At 44.6% G+C, this 19,159-nt stretch overlaps 1 protein-coding gene across 5 annotated transcripts in view; it reads right to left on the bottom strand.

Annotated features, from left to right (window-relative positions):
* The window catches only part of Rapgef4 (Rap guanine nucleotide exchange factor 4), a 277,608-nt gene that overhangs the window by 117,443 nt on the left and 141,006 nt on the right, over positions 1–19,159 (bottom strand). For all 5 annotated transcript variants that reach the window (XM_063259290.1, XM_063259291.1, XM_013142505.3 and 2 more), the window contains 2 exons: positions 3,463–3,535; positions 145–164 (listed from right to left, as the gene is read on the bottom strand). In XM_063259290.1, coding sequence (XP_063115360.1) covers positions 145–164; positions 3,463–3,535 — 93 coding nt within the window. The remainder of the gene's footprint in view (positions 1–144; positions 165–3,462; positions 3,536–19,159) is intronic.

The following is a 19,159-nucleotide window of genomic DNA, read 5'->3' as shown; positions in this document are numbered from 1 at the left end:
GCCAGAATAAGATTAGAAAAATATTTATTGCTCTGTTGACTGCAGACTGAGAGCTTTCTCTTCTTTCTCTCTTTGATTATTATTATTATTATTTTTTACCTTATGACAGTTTTTACAAGCTAGGCAGAGAGAGTGGCTACTCACATTCTCCTTGTCAGGAATCCCTAGAGAAGAAAAAAGAGACAGAAAGGCCATGAATCAATCGTCTGATGGGCTTGTACAATAGAACTGAACAAGGTCAAATAACATTTTAGTCTTTCCCATTTCTGTTTCCATACAAACTTATATAATGCTGCTGAGAAAAACAGCAGCCCTGATCAAAATCTGTGACATAAATAAATCAATGAATAAGAAGCAGGGCTAAGTGCCCAGGCACCAAAACCCACGCTTCTTTTGCTTTTCTACCATGTGCTTTACTTTCCAGAGATAAAAATCCATCATCGATTCATTTCCAACATGTGAGCAACTAGTTCCACTGACTTGAGCGCCGAAGCACTCAGAATTGGGGACAGATACGCCAGTGCTTTTGTTGCACATACTGCTTCCTTCCATTACAAACTGGCTCACACTGCTCCAGAGATTCCAACCTAGGGGCATCCAGGACCTAAAACTTATCAGAACACAACGCCCATTTTGAATAAAGCACTTCCCACTGCCTCCAACTCAGGGCGAGTGGAGGTAACTGTTCCAGGGCATCCTCGGTTTTCTTAGCTGAAGACTTTGCTCTCCTTCCATTGACTCCTTTGTTCACTCATTTACCAACAGTGCACCAACATCTGCTAGTCAGGCTCCATTCCTCATCACTTCCCCTGGGCCCGCGACCTTGACCCCATGGTAAGTCTGGCCCCACTGGAAGGTCACGGTTTCAGCAGAGATTAATGAGCCCAGTGTGGTGGGTACCCGTGCTCTTATGGTAAGGAGAGACAAGGCACAGATTTCCTCCACCAAAATGGCTGAATTTATTTGCTTGATTAGTAATTGTTATCATTTGTGTCTATCATTTGTGCCTCATACAGTCATGGGGTCAGGCTTCTAGAATTTGTGATTTATTTGTGGTCTAATGCTGGGATTACAGGGTGTGAGTACTACACTCAGTCCGGGTGGGTAGCCTGCATGTGATATAAGGAGGGAAAGGGGCTTGCTCTCTCTGCTCCTCTTTTTTTGCTCTTGTTGCTTTTGTTGTTTTCTGCCTCCATGAACTGTTGCTCTCTGCCATGTGCCATCTTGCCTTGAACCCAGAAAATTATGGACTGAAACCTCCACAAACTGTGAGCTAAATAAACCTTTCCTTCCTGAACTTTGGGTGTCTGGCATTTTGTCTCAGCAATGAGAGAAAAGTTACCAGCACAGTAATGGTTCCAGCAAATGGTTAACAAGGTCCTGAGTTTGAGTCCCAGTACAAAACAAAAACAAAAACACTTGAGTTAACCAACATTCAAGCATTTGTAATGAAATCTGAGTTTTAAAAGCCCATGGCTTCTTAATAGAAACAATAAAGAAACCTTTAACACTTCCAGCAAATACAAAATGAATATAGTATGTCTGACAGGACAGAAAGGTGAACATAGACTTATGGGTGTTAAGGAAAATCACGCCAATCATTAGGTTTGCTAATGGTATTTTGGATGTACTTGAAAAACCTTTTATTTTCAGAAATATCTTCTCAAGAATTTGGAGTAGAATGAATGTGTATAGATGAATAAAAGAAGGACCTGTGGCAAAATATTAACAAACTACGTATTACTTTATTAATAGTAAACCAATGCTAAGTACAAAAACAATCATATCATTTAAATCAAAATGATGAAAATAAGGGTGTTGACTATAATAATCCTTTCCAAATTAGGAATATTTGAAATTGAAATTATTTTTAAAAAATTAAAAAGGAAAAGTTTTCTGGAACACAAGTACAAGGGAGACCAAAGGTGACCGTGAAAGTTCACAGCTAGTTGAGTTATTTCTGCTCGCACATCAAGAAGGATGAGGCTGAGGAGGAATCAGAAATGAAAGCCCAGGAGCCCTGCAGTGGGCTCAGTGAGTGCAGAGAGAGGAGATGATTAAGGTTTAAAGCCTGGACTGGAGGACAGAGAAGGTGCCGGAGATGGGACTTCTGGGAGGAGGGACAGGTTTTGTGGAAATCCACACGTGCTCCCTTCTCAACATTCTGGGGCAGGGGGGCCAGCAGGACATGCAGGCACAGTGGGTCAGCAGGCACTGGAAGCCAGGCTGCCCCTCGTGTGTGGTCGGTGGGATCCAATGGAGGTGCCGGCTCAGCAAGGGTGTGTGTCAGTCACAGACAGCATGCGCTGTTGAGGGAAAGTAGAAAGGAAAAGAAAAAAGCTGCCAAGATCAGCCTCTTGGGTATTATCTAAACTTCTAAGGAGGAAGAAGAAGAAACTGTGAAAGACAAAACTCCAGGCAGCTCCAGGCAAAGAGATGGAGGAAATCAGGATTTGCAGTGGAGCCCTGGGAACCAGGGAAAAATAGTCAGAGAGTTATTCCACTCATAGGAAAGGGGAACAGCAGCAAAGGCAGGAGGGCAGGCCCTGCAGAGAGGGAGTGAGGCACAGGGCAGGGGGGAAAGGTGAGCCAGTCAAGATCAGGTAAGAAGAGGGGTCCCTGCAGAGAGCAACACGGCTGGGAGTGAGGGTGGGACTTCAAGGAGCCTGGAGAGGGTGTGAAGGAAGATGCTTAGGAGCCACAACTTCAAACACTCTAGTATGTGGTATTTTGTTACACACACACACACACACACGCTTCCTAAGGACACTCAGAGGTGCACAGAGCAACTCTCAGCAATAGCAATGGCTGGAAGTGACACTGAGGGTCCCGCCACATGGACGGAGGGCACATAGGCTTCTTGGGGTGCATGGACACTGACTAGAAATGAGCAGCACACAGAAAAGCATCCTCCCTCTACCATCCACCAGAGACTGGTCTCTCCTACTGTCCTCTATTGAACGTGTGCAGCCATGGTCACGCTCGTGTGCTAAGAGGACTAATGTCATAGAGACCTTGGCCTTGAAGAGGCCATGACTGAGAAAGGACGCAGGATGACGCACGCTGCACCTGGCCTTGATTGACAGAGGCAACAGCAGCAAGAGGCTGCTGCCGCGGTGTCACTGGGACGGGCCCAGTTCATGAATCCCACTGTTTTCCAGGGCACAGAAACAAATGCATTTCACAATAGGATGAGGATACATGGAGAAAGTACTTCAAGTATGCTGAAGCTCCAGCTGGCACCAGTTGACACCTCCCTCCATTAGCTAAGACCACAGAACAATACCATATTAACCATTCCTTAAAATATCTCAAGTGTGAGCTGGCAGGTCTGTTTCTGCTCTTAGGATTCTGGAGAATTTCTCTGTCAAGCTGGTGTAGGGCGTATTTTTTTCTATCACACAAAAAACACACACCACAAGACAAATTTTCAAATACAAAATGTTCACAGTTGTCACTTACTGTCATTGTTAGAGCCCGTTTCCATAACACCATAAGGAGGAGCCAGAAGTCCTGCCATATACTGTCGATATTTCTGAAAGACAAGATTGTAAACTCACAACAGATATTTACTCACTTTGCGGACTGGTTTATTTACATGTTAAAAAGCAGAAATGTTGGGTGTCAGGAAGCATCTGAGCCTTGTATTTATAGAGCCATGAAAAGCACTCTATGGGACCTCTGGTCCAAAATAAAGAGGTCAAATTTTAAAGCAGTCTTCCTGGGTAAGACGGAACGTGCCCCCTGCCCGGGTGGCAGTTTCTACCTCAGCCGGCTCATTCCTGAATTCATGGCTGAACTGCGTGGGCTTCCAACCCTCCCCTCTACCCCCGCCACCTCTCCCAGTCCCCACAAACACATGATCAGCTTTTGTAGAAAGATGGCACTGGCACTTGGTTTTTATAGATGCAGATACAAATAAATGTGCTGGCTTCTTAATAGGTGAATGGCACTGAATCAGCCTCTTTGAAAGCAAAAAGCAATGCAGCTCCAGAAAAATGTTGTTTTGAAAGAAGCTGATTCACTTCCATTTACCTAGTTCCTTTTACACCGCGCACCTGCCTGCTACGTGACCTCCAAAGAACTTTCGGTATGTTGTCAAATAAAATAGCTTGGCTTAATTTAGAACCACTTGGACTCTCCTGAATTGCATTCCCCGGGCTTTTGGTTCAGGCATGCTCCAACTCTGGAGCTTGGTGGTATCTATTAGCCCCAGGAGTGTGTGTTGTTGGAGAGGGATAAGGTTTGGTGAGTGCAAAGCAACCTTGTGCATCTGACTAGAGAAGCTGACATTTTCAAAGGATGGAAGAGGAACATTAGCCATCCTCTTTTCTCAGGTAATAAAGGATCCTCCGCTTTTCAGGAGGAAAGCTGGGCAATTTTATCACACAGTGTCATGTATATTTATGGTTTGTAATTATGGTGACACACAAATGTTAAACAGCATCAAAAGAATCAACACTCTATAAAGTGCTCGTGGTTACACAAACGTCAGCAGAAAAGACTTCATCTGTAGCAATGGGCAGCTGGCAAACTCGCACTATTCGGGCAACCATCTGGCCCATTTGGTAGATTTGAATGGTGTTTGTAATGTAACATTGATGCTTTCTCAAAAGAGCTTTCTAGTCAAGATGTGAGTAGGGTTTTTAAAAATCCATTTTTTTCCCCTTTTCATTTGGAGCAACTGTGCTAACACCTGCATGCAAACATTAAAATCATTATTTTATTTGCTCTGAGCTAACTAATCACTCAAACACACCCACAGGGCCCATATACCATCCTGCATTCCTGCATTTCCTTTAATAACCTCCCATTGCTGAATTTCTTCTCCCTACGACACATCATCCTTCTTCATGAGAGGGTGTCCAGTAAGCACGGTTTGGGGGTTTCCAATTACTCTAAGGTCTAAACAAGACAGGCGGGGGAGAGCAGATGAGGCCTGGTGGAAGGTTTTGTGGCTCCTCACAATCTTTAGAGTTACTCTGCTGCCTACCATTGACCCCTGAACAGGCTTCTAAAAGAGACAGTTCACAGTAAGTCAAAGGGACCGTTTTACTGAGAAACTGTCTTGGACGCTGTTTGTCTCAGGCAACGCAATCTCAAGTCCCCTGAATTCCAAGGAAGATCTTTCCTGATTCCCAAATAAATGGAATGACACCTTCCTTCAACCTTGCAGCACACGGTCTGTTCTCTCAAGATGCACCATTAGTAGAACACAGACAGTGCAGCCCTTGGGGAGGATCACAGGCTGGATTTCGGATTGTGTGGTTGTTTTGATTTGTTTTTGAGACAGGTCTCACAGTGCAGTTCAGGATGGCCTTGAGCTCACTTTGTAGCCCAGGCTGGTCTTGAACTCCCAACAAGCCTCCTGCTTCAGACTCCTGAGTACTGGGAATACAGGGGTGCACCACCACACCCAGTTCAAGTATGGTGGGTTTTCCTTTTTTTTTTTTGTACTGGGAACTGAACTCATGACCTGATGCTTGCCAGGCAGGCGCTTATGCCACTGAGCTAAATCCTCAGCCCAGGGCCATGTGTATTGAGCATGTACCATAAGGGGGCGCTATCTTTGGCAGAGACACAACCCAGAAACATCTATTTTTTCATCACATAAGGTACTTAATACAGTAATTTCCCTCATCTACATATCTATCTGCTTACTCTTTTAAGAATTATTTTGAAACAGATTCTAAATATCATGTTATTCAACTTTCAGTAAGAATCTCTAAAGGATAAAGTCCTTTTTTCTCAAACACAAAGTATTGTTATCACAGCTAAAAATGCAATATCCTGTTGGTGTTCAAATTTCTAATTGTTTCAAATTGCTGAATTGAATTTAAAAAGTAGTTTACTTGAAAAGACAACTTTGGCTCCAATATAATAGCTTTTGGTGTAGTGGAGATTACAGAAATAGGGTTGAAATAGTTATATCTGTAAACAAAATGTCAGCTTTTTTAAAAGCATTTTTTAATGAACAGCCACTAATCTGGGAAACTGATTTCTTACGTAGCACCCTGAAGTATACTCTATAAAAATTAGGATGAAAGCAACTAAATGGGATAAAACCCCCATGTCAGAAAGTAGTGATTTCTACAGTTTTTGCATAGTGCTTGACCACTGGGCAGCTTTTCATCTTCCAAAGCAGTTTATAAAAGAAAATGCAATACAAGAGGCTGAGAACCCTCACTCACAACAGGAAGACACATTAAAATGACAGTCAAGGCCAGTTTTTGCCTATTAGACCTGGTAACATTTCAGAAGGTTTGCTAATATATTGTTGATGAGAGCGGAGAAAACAAATTTTGCCATATATAACCCCAGAAGAAGGCAGTTTGGAAATATTCATTAAAATTTGAAAAGCATGGTTTCTTTCACTGATTAGGGAACTTTCCATGGAGTAGATAGACAGGCTCCTGAAATACTTGAATATGTTTTCAAACACATGGGTCCGTTTGATACAAGCAAACAATAACCAACAGAAAATAACCCTAATGTTGATAAATAGGGAGCCCTGTTTTACTTCCTGATAAGTAGATGATGATGTTATTTCTTGATAAATAGTTGCTGTTGCAGTAGAGCCTTAAAAAAAGCAAGAAACAGCTCCACCTGTATGGAGATAAAATGATCTTCACAATATTTTTCTTAAACAAAACAAACGATAGCATGGTGCATATAGTGTACTACCATCTTGTGGGAATAAAGGCATAGATTTTCATGTGTGAATATACATAGATTTGTCAGTGCATAAGCTATGTGTGGAATGATTCACAAGAAAGGAGTAACCAAGATTGCCTCTGGAACAGAGTTCTTGGTGGCTGAAGGGATTTAGTATTCACTCTACACCCTTCAAGACATTTGAACCATGTGCTGCTGTTGCCTCTGGGACTCCAGATAGTTAATGTTTTTCTCTATTTTACATTTATTATTGAATTTCTTTATTATCACTTGAAAAAGGGTTTCTACTACTAAAACAACAAGCAAACAAAAAACCAAAATGAAAACAATATCAATGATGAAATTCAAAACAATGAAGCAACAAAAAAACTAATTCATAAAAGAAGGACAGAATTGGGAACATGAAAGACCCTGTCTGAGTGCTTTTGTCCACCATCCCAGCCGATCAGTCATCCACTAGCAGCCAGCAGATGACCAAAAAGGCTTCTGCACAGTCCAACCTCCAACCAGTCTAAGCACCCCTATCTATTCAATCACATACAAATTCCTGACCTACGCCCACAGAACCTCTGGGCATAATAAAATGGTCATTGGCAATGCCATGAAGTCTGGCGTGGGGCTACACAGCAACAGACACCTAGGACGGAATGCGATATCTGAAAGGGAGGCAGTGACATGATAAAACCTAACGCACGTGGCATTAACTTTGGGGCTGGAAGGGGACAGGAAGCCTGCTGGGTTGGTTGGGCCCGTGGGTGAGTCCTACAGGACCGTGAGGGGAGCATTAGAGAAGACGAAGGGCCTGACCCTTGTCATATAGTGCTGGCAAGTTTAGCAAAGCTGATGGCCTGCTCTGCTAGGGCATGGGAACAGAGATGGGAGCAGAGAATGTTCCCAGACAGGGAGACGTGCGGGAAGCACGCCAGCAGTCAACTGTGGCCCTGAGCTGTGCATTGTAAGCTGCAGCTACAGATGAGCCCCCAAAGGAGTCACTTAGTTTGCATTCAGAATTTAAAATACATATCAATTAGGACCAGGATCTGTAAAGTTCAAAAGTAAAACTGTACGTTATCTCCAATCTCTCGGCAAAAAAATAAAACAGGGCCTCAATACAGAGATCAAATATGGGTCTCTGGCAGTGAAACAAAGCCTCAGGGTGAAGAAGCCAAGGATGTGTGGTTGGAATCCCCACTTCCCCTTTTTTTTTAAGACTTCAGGAAGATTTAAGGTGGTACAGCGCTTCCTAGGTGCTGTAGCCTCAAAAAACTTCAAAATAGAGAAGGACTTGGCTGGGTCATAGTGGCACATGCCGTAATTTTAGCACTTGGGAAGCTGAGGCTGGAGGATTACTGTGTGTTGAAGGAGAGTTTGAGCTACATAGTGAGAACCTGAGAGAGAGATAGAGAGTGAGGCAGAGAGAGAGAGAGAGAGAGAGAGAGAGAGAGAGAGAGAGAGAGAGAGAGAGAGAGAGAAGAGCTTAGACTCAGATACTAGCATATATGGATACAGGTTTTAGCTAATGAAGTGGACGATATATGGGAAACTTACCAAGGTTGGAAACAAATTGGACCATCTTTGACTAAAAGAGACAGAGAAAGTACATGATAAAAAGAGTCCATGGACCCCTGCAGGCCTATGCATAGGAAGCAAGTGAGAAAATGACCCAGCAGCAACACACACCGCTTTTTTATGAAAAGGAAAGATGACTCAGAAATTAGAACTAAAAAGGCCCAGAAGCAGAACCAGTAGCCTCAGAAAAGCAGCTCCTAGGAAGGGGCGCTGGACTTTAATCGTTTCCCAGCCGTTTCCCCAGCCAGACTTCAGAATTACTGCACACAGTGACCGTTGGGCTCCCTTCCTTCCAATCTCTGTCCTTTTGGATAGAACTAGGAAAGGGACATGGGGATTCCAGGCTTGCATGGAGGTAAATGCTAACCCAGATGGGGCTGTGCCCTGTGGCCTGGAACGGATGAGGACCAAGGGTACGGCTATGGGGCCCAAGGCTGGCACATACTGTGCTCCTGCCAGGGACTGGGCTGGTGGCATCAGTCTGCAGGAGGGAGGCAGGATAGAGAAACAAAAGATAGAGAGCAGACAGAAGATCATAACTAAAAAGTGATACTTTTAAGGTTGTAATATTTAGGAATCGCTTAAGTTTCCCAAGGCGATACATATCAGCATTCCTTTGACTAAACCTAGAGTCCTCCCTATCAGACTCATCACACCCAGAACTCCTTAGGAATATAGTACTATAAGTCCATAAATTAGCTTAACTAACAAAGCAAGAAACAGGAGCCTGATCCTAAGATAAAGAAGCGGGTTGAGTAAACCCAAAGAATATTCAAATTCCTACTAAAAAAAAAAAAGCCCATACCTGAAGAATGGGCTAATACTGGGGTGCTGGCCACCTTTCCTGGGGCTTTTTCTCTCCTTCAAGAGACGTTATAACTGTCCCCAGTCCCAAAACTGTAATGGGTCTCATTTCTTTGAGTGCCCGCCCATGCTTCACTCTCGTGTGTACACTGAACCTCTCACAATCCCTTTCTGAACCTCATACTGATGCATCCTAAACATTCTTTTTTTCCATCAGGAGGCAGCAACCCTGCTGCAAAAAAGTGGTTTATTTCAGCTTTAAGAACCTCTCAGACCCTGCCCAGTGGCACCAGCATCGAGCCTCGCCCATCAGAGGGTAGATGGCCCCTGGCAGCAAGGGAAGATGTGGGCAGTGGAGTGGCAGAGTTGTACATGGAGGTGGAGCAGCTGCCTTCCACTGGAAAATCCTCCAGTGGGAGCAGGAACTGGACGCCTTCTGATACTTTTCGCTGACAACGCAAAGGCATTCCCAACACCGTGCTTACTAAAGGCCCACACACACTGGTCTGCACCGGTCATTTTAAACCTGAGGGCAGCAGTCTTGCAGAGGTGACCCAGAAGGTCTTCATGGTGGTTACTTGCTGTCACCCTGCCTCCACACCCACACTGCTGACATGTGTGGTGGCCTTCTTGAGCCTTCTGACAGTAACTTTTTGGGGCCAGTCTTGGTTACTCTTCTCTTGTTGCTGAGACAAACACCTAACACCCAAAATTAGAAAACAAAAGGTTTATTTAGCTTCAGAATTTGGAGGTTTCAGTCCATAATCAGCTGGCTCCAAGGCAGGGTATCATGGCACAGGAGCAACATTTCAAGGTAGCAGCCAGCAAAAGCAGCCAGAGCAAAAGTAGGGGAAAGCAAGTCTTTTTCTCTCCCTTATATTGTATGCAGGCCACCTCCTGCCCCTCAGGGCAGATGTAGCACTCACAAAATCTCTGTGCTCTCCTTTGCATGGGATAAGGACATTTACAAGATATGAACCCTGGCATGCTGCTGAGTCTCTCCCTTATACTTCTAAACTTCTCAAGTTGACACAATGTATCAGCCATCACAGGGCCCTCCCTGACCTACAAACCCTTTTGCTGGGTCCTTACACATTTCTACCACCTGAGTAGGTTACATGGAATCGTGCAGTCATTTTTCCAGGGGCCACTGCACTTGGGAAAGAGCTATGCTGTTAACTTGAGCACTAGAATGACAGCAAATCATTAGAGCTAAGTCACCAGTCAGCTTTAGGAAAGAAATGAACACCGAATCAGTGCTGGGTGGGGGATGCTGAGCTGATTCTGCTCTATACTCCTGCACTGTGGCTTTGGGACTGTGTCCTCCTGTGTGACATGAGGGATGGCCTGGACATCTCTATTTTGGAGACATTCCGCTCCTGTCCAGAGACGTTTCCACAAGGCCCTGTCTGGAGTGGACTTGGGGTCACAGAGACCACAGGTCTGGGTTTAGTTCTGTCTCTGAGGCCCATAGTGGGACTGCCACTCTTTTCCAGGACACTACCTGACCACAGCTGCTGACCTAGGCTGTGGCATGTCTTTGGCTGGAGGACTTCCCTTCCCAGCCCTCCACACCTCTGAGGGCACTAGGAAATCAATTTTTTAAATGACAAGGAAATCAAAATTGCCATGGAGGTCCTGAAAGAACGCAGCAGGCTGGGTTCTTAGAGTCTCTCCCTAGCTGACTGCTGATCACCTGTGTCCCTGCAAACAAATCCCTCAGGCTCTCTTGCTTCAAGCTCACAGCCTTTCAACTGTGACATCAATGCTCTGAATGAGGACAAGGGTATGAATTTTTTTTTTTTTTTTTTGTCTTTTTCCTTTTTATCGGTACCGGGGATCGAACTCACAACTACCTGCTTGCAAGGCAGGCGCTCATGCCACTGAGCTAAATCCCCAGCTCCAGGTATGAAAATTTTTGTTCTGTAGCATCCAGGCACCTTGGTGGACCCTGGGACAAGGGTATAGCACACAAACATGGCTGGCAGCCCCTGTGGAAGCCAGGATGTCCTCACATCCATTTGTTTTATCAATTAAAGTTCCATGAGCAATTAAATTTGAAAAATGACTTGGCTCCTAAAAACATGTTTAAATAATCTCTAGATTTCCAACTAGAATGATACCACTCAAAGATCTCCACAAAGAATCAACAAAGTCCATTTCATATTGTCTTGAAAGGTTCATATTGTCTTCTCCCTGTTAATGGCGATCGACTGGCAAGTGACAGTGAACCGAACCATTTGTCAGCAGAATCAGAACTAAGACTCCTAAAGGTGACACACAGCAGTGCACCACTGACCTTAGCCCATGGAGATGCACGGCACCCCAGTGTGGCACCCAACAGGCCAAGAGGTCACAAGGGAGGGATAAACAGGAGCTCTTCCTGGAGTTTGAATTTATTCTATGTCAAGCAGTTTAAAGGATTATTTTTATACTTTTACATTATGGAGTAGAAAGCTAAATTTGCATAAATTTTAAAGATTAAAGCCTAAGACTTCAAAGAAATCCTGAACTGGCTGCTGGCTACTTCTAGCTACAAAGGGTCCAGACCCCAGGCATTATGTATTGATTTCCTCTGCATTCAGTGGAAAAAACCAAGGACCTCTGATGTTACGGAAAGCATGCAGACAGTGGAACGGCACGAGCCTGCAGCTGTAGTTCTGATTCTACCACACGATACCGGTGTGAACTGGGAGAAATAACTTGCCTCAATCTCCTAGGTAAGGATACTGGGATAGAACACCTATCTTTCATGTATGAGAAATAAAATCTATGAAAAGGCAGGCATATATTAATGAGTGGTTGTTGGTAACAGTAATGATACTAGTAATAATAAACCGAAGATTAATCAAGCTCGTCTCCTGTCTGTTTGGTGATATTTCTCAGTGAGACAGTCTTCAGTCTTGGGAAAGAATACTGTCCACATTACATCTTTGCATTACTGACGCTGTGGATGGGCGCATAACAGAAAGCCCCACAACACCCCTACTGATCTGGGGTTGTGGAAAAATAAGAATTTGAATAATACATTTTCTTATGGCACAGGAATATACAGAAATAGCACAGGGCTGAGGATATAGCTCTGGCACAGCACCTGTCTGGTAAGTGTGGGGCCTGGAGTTCAATTCCCAATACAAACAAACAAACAAACAAAAAAGTTGAACCAACAAACAACAACAAGAAATAGCACAAGATCCTGAGTGGCAGAGCACTGTCCCCAAATCAGGTTGTATATGTGCTACTGACTGCACAAATATTTTGCAAGAGTGGACAAAAGATGAGTCTCTGAAAGGTCACAACTATCTCTCAGTGATGAACTGGCTCCCTCAAGGCCTCTGAGGAATTATGTGGAAGTCAGGCAGGCTGGCCTGTAGTCAAGTAGGTGGTGGGGTCGAATGAAACTCTGCTCCCCAAACCCTGAGTCCTGGCCCCAGGCTGTTCCCAACCACAGCAGGGGCATCGTCTCTTAACATGTGCAATGGCATCCTATGGCCCCGGTGAATATTTCAAAACTTGGGTGGCATCTACTGGGGAGGAGACTAAACAGTGTCATGTCTGAGAGGCGAGTCATACAACTCTAGAGGGGTAGACAGGTTGGGACCCTGGCTAAGCCCTCTGTGATGAGAAGACAGGGTCCTGGCAGGGCGATCTCTTTAACTTGAGGGTCAAGGTCCTCCTGGCACTATGTGTGGCCGTTCCTGGGGTTCTCCAAGCTGCTGCCCAGGGCCACACAGGCCCATCCAGGCTTCCAGCAGAAGTCCCCACCTAACGGCCAGTGCAGTACTGCTGCTACCACCAGTCACCAGAGACCTGAGCTTTGGCCACCACCTTTCCAGTAACTGCCCCTCCCCATTGGTAATCAGTAGGCTGGATCCAAAATCCCCAGGCTGAAATGATCAGCACCAAAAAAGTGTTAAAAACAGGAAGTCCTGTGGATGATTGACAAGCTTTGCCCCAACTTGGTAAAGGAAGAGGATGAGAGCGTGTGTTCAGAATGGGGACCAACTAGTGAGAGATCTTGTGGGCAGTGTGCTGGACAGGCAAGCATAGCACAGGAGAGTTTGGGGCTGGGGACACATTTCATCCTAATGTCCACTCATTGTGTTTTACTGGGTCCTCCCAACATTTTAAAGTTAAGCTCATAGGAAAGAAGGTGAGCAGCACATCTCCTGTGCTTTCTCTGAAAGCGTCACAATTATACAGTGGGGGAGCTCAGAAGAGTGAAACAATGCTTCGCCCCCCCTTTTCTCTGTTTCTTGGCAAAAGTTATTTCACAACCTTTGTATGATGTGAAAATGGAGCTGGAAAATTGCCGTAAAACTTCAGAGAGCTAGAGCATTCTTAAATACATTCTTAGAAAAGAAGGCAGAAAAAGTTAGAGACAGAAACCTGCAGGCACAATTTTTCATGGCTAAGAAGAGTTAAGCCACATGGACTGCTTTGTCCACAACACATCACACTGGCTGAGGTGGCCTCTAAATCAAGTGACAGTAGTCCCTTAGTGCTTGTTGCTAACTGGTTGGGGAGGCACAGTGATTACCCAAAATGATGAGAACCAAACAAACTGTTTTGGCTGGAAAGGGGAGCGAGTCATGAGGTAATCGACACTAACAAGTTCTAGCTTGCACATCAAATACCAACCAGTAAGGACTAGGACAAAATTTTCATGACAAAACGAGTCAAGACCAAAACTCAAACATTTTCAAAGCAGTCCAGTAGCAAGCTGTTTCTTGGATTCTGTGTCATTGGCATAATACAGCACAAATAACTTCTATAGCCACTTTCTCAATGATATTGAGTTCTATCCTTTGACCTTACTGCTTTATTTCTTTTTTAAACATACTAGTTTTGCCTTTTTTTTTTCTTTTGAACTGGGAATCAAACTCAGGACCTTGCCAGGCAAATGCTGTGCCACTGAGCTATATCATCAGTCCCCTGAAGGTGTTTCACAGGAGGCAAAATTCTGCTTGCCAATTCCCAGTTGGCAGTAGTCTCAATGTAATTATCACATGATGGCCAGGGAGACTAAAACCCAAATGGAACCATGCTACACGTAACCAACCATAGCTCCTGAGAAAACCACCTGCTCAAAAAGTTGACTCCTGCAGGCCTGAAAAGGTGACTAAGACCCTGACCAAAAAGGCTGGAATCCCTCAAGTACTCTTGAAGGGAAAGGTTCTAATTCCTGTGAGGAGTAAGAGTATAGATAGCTAAGTCTCACCCCATCACAGAGAACTGTCATAGTTGATAAACTGTGTCAACTTGAGAGGTTTACAAGTTTAACTAAGACTCAGCAGGAATCTGGGGTTCTTTGTAAATATCCTCATCCTGTGCAAAGGAGGGCAAGGAGATTTTGAGTGCTACACTTGCCCTGAAGCAGGGGAATGGCCTGTGTACAATATAAGGGAGAAGAAGGGGCTGGTTTTCCTTGTTTTATATTTTTTATTTTTTTTGCTCTGGCTGCTACCTTGAAGTGTTGCTCCTGTGCGATGCCACCCTGCCTTGGAACCACCTGATTATGGACTGAAACCTCTACAAACAGTGAGCTAAATAAACCTTTCCTTCCTTCATTTTGGGTGTTGGGTGTTTTGTCCCAGCAATGAGAGAAAAGTAACCAAGACAAGAGTGAACAGATTAGCCCTGAAGGGATGGGACAATAAGTACACTTTCATGGAGTCAGTCAGCAAATGCTAAGCACATGCAGCCACGATGAGGGAGAGGTGTGGAGTGCCCTGGGACTTTGTGGTCTTGCAAGGGACACAGTCATTCACACATGACCACACAAATAATTGCACCCACACGGCAGTGCCCTGTGGTAGGAAGGAAAGATGAGGAGGATGGACTGAAGCATGGCTGGATACTGGAGGGTGGGGCCAAGAAAACCACACTGACTCTGAGGCTGAGGAGGCTGGGGTGAAGGCCTAGGGTCAGCGAGGAGGGAGACTGAGAGGGCACAGTGGGGTGGAGACGGACAAGGAAGGCCAGTGTGGTGGCTGGAGAGCAAGGCCAAGCAAGGCCCTGTGGCCATGATAAGGATTCTGGCCATTTTCCTAGTATAACAGGAGGCATTTGAAATGGATCAGTAACAACAGCAGACAGATGCTTTGGAAACATTCTGACAGCTTTGTGGAACTGGTCCCAAAGGGAAAACAAGGCACTGGATCCTGAGGAGGGGGACAGGCCTGGATGTAGCTCCTCGAAGAGACTTGAAAAAGGGGACACTGTTTAGTGGGCAGAACGAGACAGGGATACTTATTTCTCATGGCACAGGCAAAACAATCTCCGTCTACTTACCATCGACAACACTAAAACCTCTGATTCTGGTTGAAGTGCATGCCATACATCTGTGCCTCTGATAGACTAAAAGGTTCAGAGATTTCCAGGGGCTCCGGGGGAGGGGTGTAATTGCAGTTAGCACACACTCGGTATACTCAAGTAATTAATTAGCCATGTGCTTCTCTTAGGGAAATGCAAATTGAGAGCAAGATGCACACACAGTAGGTCAATGCTACTTAATTGGAAGCCATAAAATAATTTGCTCTGGAGCTGTTATTGCACAGTAAATCCGCATGCCTCTCTCTCATCGCAGTGAGTCTGAATCTGCTGCAGTCTATCTAACATATACATGGGGACAGGAACTGTGAAAAAATTGCTGTTGCCTGCTGGCCTATGAAAAACAACTGATTGATATTTTGTTTATCCGTATTACTCTTGCAAAGGGGATGGACAGTACGTCCAGTTATTCTGAATTAAAGCTTACGGACTCTAGCTCCGTACAATTGACAGTGATATCAGTAGTACAAATTGTGGAAACATGGGAATTCAAAACATGTGCTCATGTATGGATGATACAGAATTGGGATGCATGGATCACTTAAAAATAATGGATCATTTCACAGAAAGTCAGAGTCCATGACTGCCACCCCATTAGTGCCACCACACTACTATTTTATTTTTGACTTTGTTGCTACTGAATACACTGAGCAAAGGGTGGTCAGCAGGGCAAGAGGTGGCTGAGGAGAGGACGTTCAAGCACAGGAAGAAGTCCCTGGCTCACCTAGATATGTCAACTTCCCGCTTGAGAGCCAGCCCTGTAGTTGCCGGTTAGACCTTCACAATCGCTAACTAGGGGCATGGGCTGCATGCATCCCTCAGCATCTTCTGACCACATTTCTCTAGAAGCACCTGATATAATTCAGCTGTCCTGCCTCCTTACCTCCTATCCTACCCTGCAACTCCCAGTGGGCCAACGGCATTCCCAGTGTCACAGTTTCCACCACAGCCACTCACACTGGTGTACGTGACACAAGGACAGTGACCTGTTTTGTACACTCGGCAATCCATAGCATGCTACTTCTCTTCCATCGCTCTTCACCTTTACGGACTACCTGGCTACCATCACCTCTCCACTCTAAGCCACGTGGGCTCTGTCTTCTCTGTGGGGTGTGTCCCTAAGGGCCTCCTGGGTCCCCTGTATCATCAAATAACACACCAGGCTCTATTTCTCCCAACATGACCACTAGGAGGTGCCAATAGCGAAAGTGACACTTTCACCACCTAGAAAATAGGCTGGACATTAACGCGCCACATGTTCAAGAAAGTGGGACAGGACAGAGAGAACTGGGGTAGGGTGGGGTGGGGTAAAACTTTAAAATCCAGGGAAACGGAGCTCCAATCCCAGCTTTGCCAATCTGTACTGGAACCGACAAGCCTGAGGTGCTGGGACAGACCATCCTGAGCCCTGTCCGCCCCTCTTCCTTGTACACCATGTTTCCCCCAGCACTATTTCCAACCATATTGGCCTCTTATGCACTAAGCTTTCCTCATGAGGCCTCCTGCTGCCTGGAATGCGCTTCCTGCCCCTTTACCTTGCCAACCTCTCATCTGAGGTTGTCCGTTACCCTTCAGAATGGTCCTCCCTAAGCCCCCTGTCTACACAAATCCTGTGCTCATTTCTCTCGCAGCATCTCTGCAGTCAGTGTGCCCAAGCAATGTGTCGTTATGCACTGTACGGGAGTGTGTGCGGCTCCAGTGCTCTTTTCTGTCCCACTCCAGACTGAGAGAGCAGGCACCACACCCACCATTCTGTACCTAGAACCTAGCACAGTGCCTGAAACCTCAGAGGCTTCGAGTGAGTATGCACGGAGGGAATGAATCACTGATCAAACTTCTGAACCCCTCTAAGTCTCAGATTCCTCAATAACAAACAAGAAAAATGACCATGGCAGCCCTCACGGCCAATGGAGGACAGAACAACGTAAGCCAAGTACAGCTCCCTAAATCCCTGACATGGAATAAATGTCGGTTCCCTTTCCTGGGCATCACCATTTCTTCTTGGACCATTCCTACCGGAGGACTGATTTTCATTTAAGCAACTAATGCTTGAAAGAAAAACCAGCCTAGTAATGCATGAAGGTCTACAAACATAAACCTGTACTTTGGGGATATGATGAAAGATGCTATCTGAAGCCACATGCTGGACATGGTCAAAACTCTGTGATGTTTATGCTTCATGAAAAAGCTCCCTGCTTTTAGGGGAAGCATGATGATTACTTGATGTTGGTAAAAACAAGAACCTAAATTTAATTCATCAAAATCATGAATATTAATCAATTCTGTAACTTTAAATGGAACAGGGAGGGAGAGAAACAGTGAGAGAAACAGAAAAAAAAAAAAAAAAGACAAAGACAGATACAAAGAACAGCCACTCTTCTATACCACAATTAGTGTAAAAAACCATTTGTGGTTGAAATTTTAGTTTTAAGAGTTCTATGTATGATTACATGCATGACTACAATTTTGTTCTAAAAAAATGTGACAGCACTATAAACATTTACTTAAAAGTCAAACAGATACACTCACATCATATCACTCAGAAAATTCCTCTGTATGTGGTGGCTTCATTTAATTGGTTTCAGTAAGCTGTAACTCCACTGACTACCAATTGTATTTTTTATAAACTTGACAAAAGCTTCTGATGTAATTTATTTAAAGAAAAAACGTGATAAAGACTCTCTCCCCCAATACTGTCAGAAGGAACAATGAACTTTGATTAAAATTTGCCTAAGTGAAAACTTTAATCTTTGACAGTTTAAAAATAATAGAACAGAAATTATAAAACATTATGTAGAGGTGTTTAAGTATCATTCATATTCAGAGGACCAGGTTTAATGATTGTGATAATGGCATTGTGGTTACATAACAAAACGTCCTTGTTCTATGCTCTGAAGCATTAGGGGCAAAGGGGCACAAAGTACTCACAAGTGATTCAGAGAAGAACAGAAAAGGCAGAGAGATGTACAAAGGGAGCACAATATAATTGGCAGAGTCTGGGTCAAAAGTCCAGAAGGGTCCTTTGTACTCTTGCAACTTTGTTGGAGACATATAAATTATGTCAAAATTAGAAAGTTATCAAAAAATGAAGAGGAACCATAATTGAAGCTTTAAATGATTACTTTTAATGCATCAATTCTACAACATCTGCCTTCCTTAATGCTGTTCACTTCCAGCCTCTGAAGCTCTGATCCAAGCTACCTCTGCCCCCAAGCTACCTCTGCACCAGGGAGCTCTGTCCCCACCCTCAAGGAAGCTGCTCCTATGTTTGGTTTTCTGGGTGCAGGAGAAGGGATCCAAGGATAGAATAACAGTGCCCAGGGCTACAAAGCCACTGACTCCTCCAATCCACTTCCTGTGATGGGCCAGTGGCCTGCATCCTGGGCCGTCAGCCTTTTCCCCTCTCAAGCACAGCCATCCCCTTGCTGGCTCTGGAGCTTTATCCTAAACACACTCCATAGCCTGCTGGTCCTTGCCCTGCCCTGCTTCCTAGAAGGTATTTCCTGTCCCTCATACTTCTGATTCCCCACTGCTCACACTTGCCCGATGATTCAAAGCCACAATGTTACTGGCTGATACTTTTTCTGTAGCCATTGGCCAGCCTCTTCTACAGGTCCTTCCCAGCAGTCCAGGGCTCCTTTTGGCTTCAATTATTTCCTGCCTGAAGTCTGAGTTTTCCAGCCTCTTTGGCATTGCATTTTTATTTTTTTGTCATTGCCTTTGGGGTCAGCCTTAACCACAGCTTCTGTAACTATGTGTTTCTGAGAAGCACATTCTG

The sequence above is a fragment of the Cavia porcellus genome, unplaced genomic scaffold (genome assembly GCF_034190915.1).
Source record: "Cavia porcellus strain 051 isolate PalLab524CR breed Dunkin Hartley unplaced genomic scaffold, mCavPor4.1 scaffold_12, whole genome shotgun sequence".
NCBI classification, from domain to species: Eukaryota; Metazoa; Chordata; class Mammalia; order Rodentia; family Caviidae; genus Cavia; species Cavia porcellus.
Note: the sequence above shows the minus strand (reverse complement) of the source record. Positions and strands in the feature narration are given on the sequence as shown.